Source organism: Onychomys torridus, chromosome 9 (genome assembly GCF_903995425.1).
Source record: "Onychomys torridus chromosome 9, mOncTor1.1, whole genome shotgun sequence".
Lineage (NCBI taxonomy): Eukaryota > Metazoa > Chordata > Mammalia > Rodentia > Cricetidae > Onychomys > Onychomys torridus.
The window spans coordinates 6,898,645-6,913,858 of NC_050451.1; the positions used below are offsets into that span (position 1 = coordinate 6,898,645).

Below are 15,214 nucleotides of genomic sequence, written 5' to 3' on the forward strand. Positions count from 1 at the left end.
CTGGCCACTTGAAGCTGGGTATCATCCATCCCCTTCCCCGACCCCTGGACTGGCTGTACAGTAGATGCTGTTCAGGATGTGAGGTTTGTTTCAGGCCTGCCTCTCCTTAAGGTTCCTTGAGGCTGTGTGTGTAGAACAGTAGCCTGGTGTGGCATGTAAGAGATGACCAGGCAGAGTGTACTTGTGAGAGATGACCAAGCAGAGTGCATTTGTAAGAGGCCTTTTGGACAGACAAAATGCAGGGGCATGTCTGGGATTGCAAGGTGGCTTAGCTAGGAAGAAGTTCTCCTTTCTTGTTGGCGTGTGTGTCTGTGTGTGTGTGTGTGTGTGTGTGTGTGTGTGTATGTGTGTGTGTTTGTGTGTGTGTGTGTATCAGGACTAGAAAAATGTGGAGGAGTTGAGGCAGAGAGCAGCCACACCAACTGGCCCAGCCTTGACGGCCCAGCTGACAGGACACACAGGCAGGGAGTGGCCCTGCGGTCTATTTATGCCTCCTATGGACTTTTCGTAGGCGAACAGAAGAACTCTGCTGAGGTCAGGTTTAGGGTCATATTCAATTGCTCGCCGCCTTGTTTGTTGTTTTTGGCTTTTTGAGGCAGGGTCTCTCATCAGACCTGGAACTCACCAAATTCTGTTAGATGGCCCCTATCCTCATCTCCCCAGTGCTGGGATTATAGGTATAACTCCACTGTGCCTGGCTTGTACATGAGCTCTGGGGGATTGAACTCAGGTCCTCATGCTTGCACTTGGCACTTTACCAACTGAAGATTTCCTCAGTCCTTGATTTTCTTTTAAGTTTTTGTTGTTGTTGTTTTTGTTTTTTGTTTTTGAGATAGAGTCTTACTGTGTAGCTCATCACATTTCTGATGCCCCTCCCTCAACCTCCTGAGTACTGACTGAGGTTACAGGCATTTCCCTCTAGACCCAGCTTGTTTTAGGCTTTTGATACACATACACATGAAGAGTATGTACTGCTGGGTAAATATTAACCTCTAACGATGCATCCAGTGAGAGCCAGCATGCTGTCAGTCTCCTACACGGTTGAGATGGACAGCAGCAGGGGTCTCTGCCCGTGTCATTTCTGTCTTGCGGAAAGCTGCACCAGGGGGCAGAGGGCTGCGGGAGGCAGAGGGAGATGAGCTCCAAAGCCCAGGACCCCTTTTTTCTTTCATTTTTGGTTACTCTCGACGTTTTCCTCAGTTCTCCAGACCAGAGTTCATCCTGTTGGCCGCAGAGGCCCCGGTGACCCTACATTTGCCTGGATCCATTGTGGTAACTATGGCTTAGTCTGGGTGGGACGGGAAGGAATCCTCAAGCCGAGCAAACTCAAGGCTGACTGGGTCTTTCTAGGACGTCTTGGTAGTCAGTCTCTCTGCTCTAAGCCCTTCTCCCATGAGCCCCCATGTCTCTCTTCCTCTCTTCCAACTATTTCTGCTCATGCTGCCTTCTCAAAGCTGTTTAAAGATTAGCGTTCTCCTTTCCATCCACTTGGTCTTCTCCATCTCTCCTTCCTGTCCCCTCAGACACCTGCCAGGGCATGGCCACACTCCTCCTGCCTCTCCTTCTCCCCTCCGGGAGGAGCTTCTGGTGGCCTCCAGTTCCGTCCTCACCCCTAATCTCAGCTCAACCCCCATCTCCTCCCTCAGCACAAATGCCAGGAGCATCTCCACAGGCTAGGTGCTCTGCCAGGCCCCACTCTATGCTTGGGTGAACCAAGTCGTCTTGTGTGAAGCCTACAGTCTGGCAGGAGGAGGAAAGAGAGACAGATGCATAACAGAAAAGCATGCCAGGTAGTGCTCTGTGCTTTGAAAACCTTGAGAAGACATGTAAGGATGGAAGAGGGTAGAAGATGATGGGTGAGGATGGGGATCGCTCCTTTAGCCAGGGAAGTGACTCTAAGGAGACAAGAAGGGAGGGAGAGAGGCATGGGAGATTTTAGGAAAAGGGTCTGGCAGAGGGAGAGCACTATATGGGTGTGCTACCCAGCTCAGCCAAGCACATGGTCTCATGCTTCATGCCCAGCCTGGAGCCTTGAGGTTCTCAGCTAATGTTGAGCATTTGGGAAGATGACCTTCCCATTTTCCATGCTTCCAGAGCCAAGATGCCCATCTGGCCAACCCTATCTGGCAGTGCTGCCTTTTGGCTCTTAGGTCTTTTGGAGGCCTGGCTGCGGGAAGCCTGGGGTGGTGTCTTTCTTTTCCCAGATTTCTATGCCATTCCTACGCCTATCTTCTCTGTAGCTCAGAGCAATGTAGATAAACACTAGAAAACCCTCTCTGGCTCAGTCAGGGGTGTATGACTCATGGATGAGTCTGAAGAAAAGCTAAGAAAAGATGGATCTTCTCTCTCCACATTGCAGACCTCATAGGTTCTTCAGAGAGCTCAGACTTGGGTCTGGGTTCTACCTTTTACCAACTGTGCAACCCTGGGAAAGTCCCTTATTGTCTCTAAGCCTCAGTTTCTCATCTTATAATGGGATGCAAAACTATACTAATTTCCTAGGTAGGTAGACAATTAAATGAGGTAATCCATGGGACATGCTTAGCCTAGTGACTAGCCCAAGTTAAAGACTCATTGTCTCGTCTTAATTGTGGCCATTGGTACTATTATTGTTTTCAGACCAAAAAAGGGAAATCCTACTTGGCTCTCAGAGACCTCTGTGTGGTCTTGCTGAATGGACAGTGTCTGGAGGTAAAGTGTGACATGGAGTCCACAGCAGGAGCTGTCTTCAATGCTGTCATGTCCTTCGTCAGCCTTGGAGAGACCACCTACTTTGGTTTGGCTTATGTGAAAGGTAGGCGTTTGCTGGGGACATTATTGACATGAGCTTCTGGGAACTCAGGTACATGGGTACCAGGACTCTGTTCCTCCTGAGAAATTGCTTGGTCCTGGGACACCTAACTTTGCTTACCTCAACACAAGTTAGCACAGAGGGTGCTTTGTGTGCCTGTGTGAAAATCGTAAGTGAGCACAGACTGTCATGAAGGAATCGGGGTAGGATGTGGGTTTGTGGCTTACTGGGTCTGATCAGTTATAGCGCTCTGAAGTTAGACAAACAAATATTAAAAACACTTGTAAATTATCTGAGGTGCTGCTGACATTTTGCACCTTGGCTCCCAAGAACCCAAGTTAATCGTTCCCGAGAGAATGATTTTTAAATATTTTTTCCCCAAGTTTCTCTTGCCATGAAAGGCCTTCCCCCTCCTATCCTGCAAGTACTCCCGTCTGGTGGATGGAGTTTCTCAACCTCAGTGTAGAGTGCAGAATGAAAAGAGGCTGAGAAAAGATTTCATAGGACTTCAATCTGAGCTCCAGGCCCCATCTGTGAGGCCTTGGTGTTCCTCATTCTCTAGTTTCTGAAGAGGGGCGTGTGAGCCCTTAGTGTGTCACAGTGGGGCTGCTGGCAGTGTCCTTGTCTCTGCAGAATTTTTATCACACCCCACCTTCACCACCACAAGACACCACTTCCAAATAGAAGGAGCGGTCATTCTGTACTGTAATGTAGGTCATGATCAGTGGAGTTTAAATTTTGTAACATACAAATGGAAGCACATTTTAGGAAGAATTATATTCTTTTTAAATGCCTGCTGACTAACAAAAGCTTTTAAAATCACTTTATTTAAAAATACATTTTAATTAAAATATAGTTATATCATTTTCCCCTCCCACTCCTCCCTCCAACTCCTCCCATGCCCCATCTCTCAAATTTATGACCTCTTATTCATGAATTATTATTGTCACATGCACTCACATGCACACAATTGCACACACACACACACACACACACAACTTGCTGAGTCTGTTTAGTGTTTAGTGTTGCCTGTATGTATATGTTTTCAGGGATGACACTTGGTATTGGATAACTAATCAGAGCACTCATCTCTGGGGAAAACTAATCATCCCTTCTCTCTCAACAGTTGTTAGTTGCCTGTAGCTTTTCATCTAGGGTTAGAGCCCCGTGAAATTTCCCCTATCCATGCTGGCATGCCAATTGGCATTGCCACTGTTCTAATCTTATTTAGTCAGCTATACTGTTTAGAATTCATGGACGTGGCTTTCCTGCCATATCCAGAAGACACAACCTTACAGCAGACTTTCTGCTCTCCCGGCTCTCACAGTCCTTCTGCTTCTTTTCCTACCATGATCCTGGAGCTCTAGGTGCAGTTGTGTTGTAGACATACCAGTTGGGGTTGGGTGCCCCATGGTCAGTTGTCCTCTGCATTTGGACCAGTTGTGGCTTTCTGGAATGGTCTCTGTCTTCCGTAAAGAAGCTGTCTTTGATGTGAGTGCGAGCTGCACATTCTGCCTGGGTAGCCCACAGAAAACATTGCATTTTATTTATTTGAAATGTATAATTCAAGTAAAAGTCAGGCTTGGGAGATAGCTCAATTGGGAAAGTGCTTGTCTTGTAAGCAGGACGACTTGAGTGTGATTCCCAGGACTCATGTACAAAGGAAATCTGAGTATGATGGTGTCTCATTGTAACCCCAGTGCTGGGGAGGCAGAGACAGGCAGATCTCTGGCACTTGCGGGCCTGCCAGTATAACCTCCCTGGGGAGTTACAGGCCACCTAGAGTCCCCGTCTCAATAAAAATGGTGGGTGGTGTTTGAGTAATGGCATCCAAGATTGTCCTCTGGCCTCTGCAGGCACATGCATGTGGATGCTCTCATATATACACCAAAGTGCACATATATGCTCAAAACACTAAATGGACAAATAAGTAAAATCTAGGTGAGTACAACCTCTACCTTCCAATCAAGGAGATGCTTGTAAACCTTTCTCATAGGGGTGATTCCTGGATTTCTGGAGCTGCTTAGGGAGGAGCCTCCTGGAGAAATCATAATCTGGATAGAGACCATGGGAGGGTTTGCCAGCCAGACTGTATTGGGAACTCATCCACACCTTGGAGAGAATCCATCTTAAGGGAAAGTCTGTATGGTGTGGGGAGTCAAATTCAGCAGCCAGGGTGGAGGGCTAGGGGTACAGGGTAATGGCTATTAAAAGTACCTGGATTCCTACCTACCTTTCCACACATACCTCCCAGGTGGCAAAGGCTGGATGCTAATTTTAAAGCCCTACCTTCTAACTGTGGTGGAAGTTCACCCTAGACAAGTCACTGTCCTACACCCTGAAGTGGGAGGGTGGAGCGCAGGAGCAGACAGCTTAGGATATGCAGAGTGTCAAAGCGGGGCAGACCCGCAGAAATCCCGGGAGTAGCCTATGATGCTCAGTCTGGTTGAGACAGCTTTCAAGGGAGCAGGGTTTCGGACTGATCTCACCTTCTCCTAGATGGGCTGGAGGATCAACTCTGCAGGAGCTGAAGCCCCGAGCTTGCAAATGAGATGGTTATTATCGATGACTTGGTCCTTTCGGGCTGTTACTACAAAGTGCTGTAGCTGGGTGGCTTAGACAGTTGGCTCTCCTCTGTTGACGTTGGAATCTTCAAGTCTAAGATCAAAGTGTCAGCTGTTTTATTCTTGGTAGGGATCTGCCTTCTGTCTCACAGAGGAAATCCTTCTCTCTGAGTCCTCACATGGCAGAGAGAAAGATGAAAAAGAGGGGAAAAGAAGGACAGATACACACACAGTGAGGGAGAGAGGGAGAAGAGAGAAACTCCCTATGAATACCATTACACTGCACGTTCGGGCTCTCTGGATGAGTGGAGGAGCATGCAAACCTTTAGTAGGTAATGTGTCTGTGACTGGGAGGTGCAAGATGGTTCCACTGATGCAGGAAGACCCAGCATGTGGCAGGGACTCTATTCCTTTGTCATATGATGACAGCAGGAAAGCAGATGCTAAGTGACAGCTCTTCATCATAAACACAGTTGTCACTCAGCATCCACAGGAATCAGATTCTAGGACTCCAGCACACACCCAAATCCACAGAAGTGCATAAATATAACGAGGCGGTGTATGCATGCACTTTGTGCACTCCCTTGTGTGTCTCTAGAGTACTCAATTCAGTGTGAACACTATCTACATGGGTGCCACACTTTATTGTAGAGGGCACAGTGACAGAAAGGTCTATACATATTTAGTACATGTAAAATAAGCATTTCAATTTGTGGTTGATTGAATCTGCAGATACAGACTGTACATATGGATTGTGGCTGGTTGTAATTATGTTTCTTCTTGATCATTTTCCTTTGTCTCCTCTCAGCTCCTATGGCCTGGGAAAGAGTCCCTTGTTACCAGATACTGAAGGGACCAATGCACCTTGCATCCCACCCCTCTGGGAAGAGCCCAAGGGACGAGTCTGAGGGTGGGGCACTCCCTGTCATTCTTCCTCCAAACTCTGTTTCCATCTCAGGTGAAGAGTTCTTTTTCCTGGACAAGGACACCAGATTATGCAAAGTCGCCCCAGAAAGCTGGAGAGAACAGCACCCGAAAGGTTCCATGGACACGTTGACTCTCTTCCTACGGATAAAGTTCTTTGTCAGTCACTATGGGCTGCTCCGGTGAGTGCTGCAGTGTGTTCCTAGGCTCATTAAAGGGTCTGTACTTGTCCAGGCTGACATTATGGGTAGGGGATAAGAAGAGTCATGGAGAATGATACATTGCTTATAAAGGTCAAATTCTGTCCATGGGGTTCTGATGAATCAAGAGGAAAACTAGTCTTTCAGGGTAGGCCCTGATCAAAATGAGAAGCCACTCCCTGTATTTCAAACATCAGGTTCTCTTTTCCCTAAATCCCTGCCAGGTACAGCTCCACAGCTCAGGGTTCCAGGAGAATTGCATTGGCTTTGAAGTCAGCTCACTATCTCTGTTTTCTGCTGCTTGCTAGAGACACCACCTAAGTGAACATCAGTTTTATGTCTTGAACTGCATCCTTATGGGTGTTAGGTGAAGTATCTGGTGTAGAGAAGTCCCATCAGGTGGAAGGGGCATGGTGTGGGTGGAGGAGCCCACACTCGTCTCTCTGGTTCTGTTCTCTGGGTTCTGCTGGGTTGTATCCATTTCCCCAGACTGAGAAGCCCTCCAGTGTAGCCCTCCCCGGACTCTCAAACTGCCCTTATTCCCGTGTTTCTTTGCTAGGCACAGCCTGACAAGGCATCAGTTTTACCTGCAGCTTCGGAAAGACATTTTAGAAGAGAGGCTGTATTGCCATGATGATGAGACGCTGCTGCAGCTGGGGGTGCTTGCCCTGCAGGCTGAGTTTGGCAGTTACCCTAAGGAGGTAGGGGTGCTACCTGGGGTCTTTGGGTGGACTCACTGGAAAGATGACTTTGGGAGGAGGAGGCTGTTAGGAATAGAGAGGCTTTGCTTCTGAAGTGTTGTTAGCATCTATCCCTGAGATTGGGGTAAACTGTATCCATCCATCCACCCACCTACCCATCTACCTACCCAGCCATTTATCAAACAAGAATTCATTGAATACTTTTCCTGTGTTCTAGATTATATATGGATAAGCATACTAACTTCATACATTGTAATGTAATTCCAATCCAGCACATCCCTCTTTATATCAGTCAGTTTGTGCTACTACAATGAAACACCCAACACAGTTAACTTACAAAAGAAAAAAGGTTGTAGGTTTAGAAGCTCAAAGTCCAAGACTGGGCTACCCCATAGGTTTGGCCTCTGATGAGGGTGCTGGGCAGCAGTATCTCACAGTGGGAACACATGTTATGGGGAACTCATGATGCCATATAGGAATTCAGAGGGAGCGAGGCTGAGATGCCACAGTCCCTTCTGAAGAAAAGCCTCCAATGATTTAAAGATCCTCATTAGTTCTTCCATGAGAACTCCATCATTTTCCAGTAGAACCATACTTGAGATCAAGACTATCCACACTGGACCCTTTGGGGATCACTCAGACCAGAGCCAAATCATAGTAATGTGTAGATGTAACCGTCTTGTTAAATAAGAAACACAGAACAATTGCAGAGTTAAAAACCAGGAGGTCAGAGCAATAGCTGAGAGCCTTACCCTTCACTGCTTCTGCTGTCTTTCCTCTCTGCAAGAGACCTACTTCTGTGTGTCCTATCTTTTTTTATAGAATTTCTGTTCTGCTTTCTCATTGGTTGTAAACCTAGCCACATGACCTCCTCGTCACTGCCTGTCTGTACAGACCTCCAGGTCTTCTATGGTTGGTATTGAGATTAAAGGCATGTGTCTGCCATGCTGGCTGTGTCCTTGAACACACAGAGATCTACCTAGCTCTGCCTCCCAAGTGCTGGGATTAAAGGCATGCACCACCACCACCCAGCTTCTGCTCTGGCTTGCTCTGACCTCAAGGCAACTTTATTAACATACAAATAAATTCACATTTCAATACAAATGAAATATCACTATAGTAATGTACACACTTACTGAGTTTTTATCACCACCAATATTAATAACCAATCTTTATTAAGAGATCACTCTATCTGCCATTGACCAAAACATCTAACGCCCATAAACATTGCAAAGTTAACATCACATTTTCTAGACAGACAATCTGTAAAGGTATGGATTTGAGCAGGTGATATAGTGGAGGGGAATCTGGGGGGAATTAGGGGAGGGAAAACTGTAATCAGAATATACTGTATAAGAAAATCTATCTTCAATAAAAAGATGTCAATAAACTTTATTTTAAGGGCAATTTTAGCTTTACAGTAAGACTAAGTGGAAGATACAGAGATTCTTATCCCCTATTTATAGTCCCCCCCCATCCTCCCTTCCTCTCACCAAACAACGTAACACTCCTGCTGTATTTGTTACACTCAACCAACTGGTGCTGACACACTGCTGTCATCTAGAATCCATAGTTGGGCTTGATTTTCTGTGTGTGGGCACTTCAGACAGTGTTAGGGGAGTGCACTAGATTTCCATCACTGTAACAAAATACCTGTGGCCATCAACTTATGAAGAAGAAAGATCTATTTGGCTCACAGCTTCAGAGGTTCTAATCCATGGTCATTGGCTCTGTCACTTTGGGATGTAGTGGCACTGTAAATCATGATAGAAGGGAAGACAATGGCTGCTCACCACAAGGCAAGCAGGAGGGATAGGAAAGGAGACTGAGGTTCCAATATCTCAAGGGAGTGCCTTTAGTGACTCAACTTGTCTCACATGGCTACCTCTTAAAGGTCCCATTTCCTTCTAATAATACCAAGGGCTTTGAAGTCACAGGGCCTTCAGGGGACATTTAACATTCTAACTACAGCCAGGAGGCTTCAAACGGGACAGCCCCCCTCAGCGTTGTTAATGGGCAGGAAGAGGAGGCTTCAGGTGTTTCATGGGGTGATGAGGCTGCGTAGGTGGTACCTGTTACACGTGGGAGAGCTTAGTGTGCCTTGCTAAGGGGCTTATGTTTTGTTTGAGAAGTGCTTCTCTTGGTGCAGAAAGAACTGAACACTGCTGCTGTGAAACATGGGAGCCCCTGCAAAATTCCAAGCAGGGAGGTAACATGATTACATTTGCATTTTAAAGACGGAGACAAAGGCAATTTAGTATAAAAATAGATCTCCTAATCACACCATCACAGCAGAACAGTATTCCATGGGCACAGACTCTTCCAGCCTGATCACATGTGGGGATTTCATCGTCACTGCACGTCTTCTGCACTCTCTCTTTTCATGAACTGTGGCCTTCTGAGGATGCCACAGAGCTGGAGTGCTTGCATGTTATGACTCCATGGGACTGATACTTCCTTCACATATCCCATCCCCTCTGCTGTGCCTTCCCTGATAGTGCCATGTAAGTGATATTGTGATTATTGTCACACCAGTTCCACCTAAGCATTCTCTTTTACGAATGCCACATAGATAAAAGTACTTATGCCTGGACCTTTCTAGGTCCATGTTGAGTTCTTCTCTTAGGTATGTTCTTAGCAAGAAATGCCAGGATAAAGATCCTATATGCCCCTTTCCCTCCCTAAATGTTTCAATACACTTTATTTTTCAGGACACCCACTAGTCAACTTTCTGTCACTGTGACAGAATACCCAAGATAATCCACTTAAAGGAGGGAAGCTTCATTTTGGCTTCACAGGTCTTGGCCCATGTTTGCAGGCTCCCTCATGTTAGGTAGGCCTCGTTGAGGCAGCAAACATCAGGAGTGGAGCAGAGCAAAACTCCTGGTGGATCATGGTAGCCAGGCAACAGAACAGCCAAACGAGAGGACAGGGCTTGGGTCCCAGCAGCAACGTTAAGGTCAAAACTCAACTCACTCCCTTCCACTGGATCCCACTTCCTAAGGGTTCTCCAAACAGTGCCACTTGCTCATGACAGCCTTTAGCATATGGACCTTTGGGGGACTTAAGATCCAAACCACAACAGAGCAGTTAGGTTTACAGCAAAGCTGAACGGCCTGTGGGAAGGTGAGAGATTTGCTGTGTCCCTCACCTCACAGTGTCCTCTGGTGAACAGTATAATCTCGTACCAGAAGACCCATTTGTTATAACTGATGAACCGCTGCTGACAGATGGTCGTCACCAGAGTACTTGGTTAACTGAGGGGTTCACTCCTGGTGTCATATAGTCTGTGGGTTTGGACAAATATGTGATGACATGAGCCACTATTATAGTGCCATGCAGAGTGGTCTCATTGCTCTAGACATCATCAGCGCTCTCTAATCAGCGTTCTGCCTGCCTGTCCCCTGGCAACCCCTCATCTCTTTACCATATCTGTAGCAGGAGAGCTCATATTTGGAGATGGCAGGCAACCTCTCATATAGGTTTATGACACTTAGTAACATAGACTTAAGCACCATCGCATCTTTTCTTTGTTAGCTCATTTAGATTTTAGTGCTGACTAGTCGGCCATTGGCCAGATGTACCACTGTTTTTTCCACTCACTCCCTGGACAGCTTTTCCTTCTAGGGTTCAGCAATTAGGAGTAAAGCCGCTATTAACAACCATGTGCAGTGACTGATTTTTTTTCAGTGCTGGGCATCTAACCCAGGTTCTCCTACATGCTAGGCAAGCATTCTTCCCTGAGCTACATACATTCTGTGCTCCATGGTAGGTTTTTCTGCAGGCATGGGTCTTCAAGTCTTTGGGGTTGATTACCAGGTCCTCAGTTAGAGTCTGTTTAATTGTGTACAAGGTTGGCCAACTGTCGCCTGAAGTGGCTGCATCGTTATCCACTCCCACCCACAATGAATGTGAGTTCCTGTTGCTTCATTTCCCAGTGGCACTTGGTGTTGTCAGTGTCCTGAATTCTGGCCAAGCTAACATTTCTTTTTTTAATGCACTAGATTGCTGAGAAGTTTCTTTCTCTTTGGGTCTCTGATCTGAACCCTGACTCAGCCTGGGTCACCTGGAGAATTCTGGAATTCTCAGTCTGTGCTGACCTGTAGATAGGCCTGTGCCCCGGCATGAATGTGGAGTGTAGTGGACACAGTGGTGTGCCCTTCTGAACCCCATCAGACTGACTCACCCACCCTCTGAATAGGGGTCAGATTTACCCAGCCCTCAGCTGCCTTCTTTGGGGTAACTACCATCAAAGTTGGGAGGGCAATGATTTGCCCCAAGGGTAGTGTAGTAGTACTTTCTCATAGGGACCACCAGTCAGAAATAATGACATTGAGACTTATTATTAATTATGAAAGCTTGGCCTTTAGCTTACTTAATTAACCCATGTTTTAAAATCTACCTTCTGCCACATGGCTCTTTACCTTCCTCAGTGCAGCATGTGGGACTTGCTCCGAGTCTGCTGGTGAAATCCGCAGCCTAGATTCCTCCCCCCAGTCTCGCTCTGCCTGGAAGTCCCGCCTATCTTTTCCTGCCTAGCTATTGGCTGCTTAGCTTTTTATTAAACCAATCAGAAGGTGACTTAGGGAGAGACACATCTTTACAGTGTACAAAAAGATTATTCCACAACAGGATGGGCAGGCAGGGGTGCCTCAAGATCAGGATAGATTGAATCAGAAATACAGATGTAGAGTGGACTCCCTGCTACTCCAACCTGCCTTCCTCATTTTTTGCAGTGGGCCTTCACGAGCTTCACCATGCTTCTGTTCGTCCCCAGTTCAGTGTTGAGGAAACCCAGGGCTAGGCGACACTGATCAGCCTCTCCAGAGGGACTGAAGCCTCAGCTTCCTAAGTAGCAGACCAGTTGAGATCTGGGTGGGGACGAGGGATCTGGTCTCCTCAGACATGGTAGAGGGATGATGTCGTATCTGAGACTTCCTTGTTATTTGGCTCTACTTCTGATACAGAACACAGCACTGTGTCCCAGAGGCACCTCAAGGGACTCTCCTTGTCCTGGGACCCATTGCGAGTGTGATCCCACACATGTTTTTCTTCTATTCAGAACTGCCTGGAAGGCTTCCTGGATAAGCTCTTCCTTGACATGTTCTTCCCAGCAGGTGGAGAGTAAAGCATATTTCCGAATTCAAGATTACATCCCGGCAAGGCTTATTGAGCGAATGACAGCAATCCGGGTCCAAGTAGAAATCTCCGAGATGCACCGGCTCAGTTCTGCACCTTGGGGAGAAGATGCTGAGCTGGAGTTCTTAGAGGTGAGGCCTCTGGGGTCCTGAGAGAGGTGTCAGAGTCCAGGAAATAGAGTCAGGGGTTCTCTCTGCAGCCATATCTAGGGACTAGAAGGGATTAAAGTTGCAAGGAGGTATTATAGGTAAGGGATTAACCCACAAAAGGGAGAATCTTTCATCACCCTGAGCAACATGGAGAAGCTTCTGGTAATAGGTGGCATTAGAAATGACCCTTCAAAGGGATGGATCTACTGGGCTAGGCTGGGTGTTGCAGGGCCTTGTTTTGAGCTTAGGGAGACATTTATGATACTTTCTGTGGGCAGGGAGACTTCACAGGCGATGCAGAGGACAACTGAGGTAGAGAAGTAGACTGCAAGCTGGGCAGAGCTATCAGGAGGTGTGCAGCCTCTGAGCGACTGTCAGCACAGCTGTATAGGAAGTTCTCTCTTCTCTCCTCACCTCAAAACAGCCGCATTGCAGTCTCACACGCCGAGAGCACCCGCGGTGATGAGTGTGTTGCTCACTTCGTTACCACCCCTCACTGTCGGCTAGGTGCTGTGGGGAATGGAGACAAGGAGCATATGTTCCCTATCCTTGGTGGGTCCTAGATCTCTGAACGACAACTGTTCATCTAAAGCTAGGCATGCTGTGACAGAGAGAGCAGGACCGCAGCCAGTGACGGGTGGGATGCGGCAAGAGCAGCCTCTTTTCTTTGCAGGTACATGAGTAGGGTGTATGTGAATGGGGAGGATCTTCTAGAAAAGGTCCGTGTGGCTGGGCCTCCAGACTCGGGGAACAGTTTCCAAAGAACACATGGGGATGTACGCATTTCTCTGTATGTAAGCCTCACAACTTGGGTCAAAATATTCTGTGTGTGTGTGTGTGTGTGTGTGTGTGTGTGTGTGTGTGTTTGTTCATTTTTGCCTTTAAGGAGATAAGTGCTTGAGAAGAGAACTAGAAAAGTGAGGTTGGGCCTTTTCTTTTTGGCCAATTATCTAGGAAAATGATCCCACCAGCTAGCCTGGAGGCAGCCTGTGAGCATTTCATCCTCTAAGTCCCACCAGAAACACTCACTGAGTTCTCTAGCCCAGTCTCACACACATTCCCTGCCCCAGAGGAGGGACAAGTGGAGAACTCGAGGCTATGGAATGATGAGTGGCCGAAGAACTAGAGAACCGAGTTGGGATCAAGGACGTGTAGGTCACTCCTGAGGGGTGAGTGCTGCCTGCGGCCTGTCCCCAGCCTTGCTCTGTGTGCTGGGCTCTGTCCTGTCCCTCCACTGTACAACTATGAAAAAGTGACTATAAAAATAGCTACCATCTTAGAAGCAAAAGGCAGAAGACTATTTTTTTTTTCTTCCTGTCTTTCACAAAAAGCATCAGGCAGATTTTGTTTCATTTGCAGGCAATGTTCATTCATCTTAAGACATACTCTGTCTCCTACCTTCCCTTCAGTGGCCTTACCACAGTGACTAATGCTGTAGGCTGCCTGTTCTTGGTACAGAGAGTTGAAGACAGAGTGGCCTTTGTGCCCCCAGAACTCTCTGAGCGCATCCCTGTCATTGTGTGAGTTGTTAAAGTCTTTTCCTTTCCCAAATATGAAAGAAAACATTTCCACATGATGCTGCCTCAGAGAGTAAGCACACTCACATTTTGATATATTCACCCTTCTATAGGCATTTATATGTATATATGCATATGCATTTACAAGTGGGCATATATTATATAAGTATTCCTATGTATTCATATAACCGTGCATTGCAAAAAAATTGAAAACTTACTTTGAATCAATACACACTCCCCTTCAATGTTGTATTCTTTGCCATACAAATAGTCCCAATATGCAACACTGAATTTGATATTTTTCTATATCAATCATTGGCTGTATTTCTGCTTCATTTATTAGGGGTGAGAATCTCATGAGTGGAGTCACATAGCTGGGTAGCAGTGCTCAGTTCAACCACTGATGCTACATATTGTTGAGGCATCTTGTCTCCCACTTACCTCTGGACATTCCTTGTCCCTCTAACCAGGATGTCAATACCATCAGTGCCCTGGCTGCACAGAGCCCACTGCAAAGCCTGTATACCACAAATAATCACTAGACATTTAATTATAGCTCCTTTGGGCTCTTCTTTTTCATAAAAAGAGGAAATCATCCCCAGGTGGCTGCCTGTTGGCTTGGTTCACGGATGCTGTACTCTGCCAATTCATTTCCTCCCACTGGCAGCCGGCATGGCAGCAGTCCAGTGTGGGCATCACTGAATGCCACCCTTGGTCTGGAAGATTCACAGCTGTGTGAGTGTATGAATCCCTAAACAGCCTATTCAAGGTTAGCTCCTTGTTTTCCAGACACCCTCAATCTTGGCCTGTTCCCACTCAACTAGGGACTGTGATGTGATATGAAAACAATTCCAGTTGCCTGTTGGAATCATATGAGTTATGTTCTGTATTTCTCTCTCCTTACCATTCTGATGAACGCATTTCCTGGGTGTTGCAAGCACGTTGTCCTTCACTGCCTGGGAGATAGGCTCCCTAACCTATTCCTGCAAGTCTGCACTAAATTAGGAGTAGAATTATGAGAAGTATTTGTCTTGGTGATGCAGCACATTTTCCTGGAGTACATTCTCAGAGATGGAATTAGAGGGCCAAAGCATACGAATTGCTGAGAATTAGGAAGAAGAATCCATTTGTGACCCGCAGTTTTCAGTACAGCAAGGGGCAGTCAGGACTGCTTGGTTTCAATTTCACTTTGCCATCTGCTGCTCGAAGAACAGGGAACCATGGAGGAT

At 46.8% G+C, this 15,214-nt stretch overlaps 1 protein-coding gene across 1 annotated transcript in view; it reads left to right on the forward strand.

Annotated features, from left to right (window-relative positions):
- Frmpd2 (FERM and PDZ domain containing 2) overlaps positions 1-15,214 on the forward strand; it is an 87,069-nt gene that overhangs the window by 11,877 nt on the left and 59,978 nt on the right. Inside the window, 5 exon segments of the mRNA XM_036199502.1 lie at positions 1,201-1,272; positions 2,620-2,794; positions 6,314-6,461; positions 7,039-7,180; positions 12,298-12,450. Of these exon segments, the coding sequence (XP_036055395.1) occupies positions 1,201-1,272; positions 2,620-2,794; positions 6,314-6,461; positions 7,039-7,180; positions 12,298-12,450 (690 nt within the window).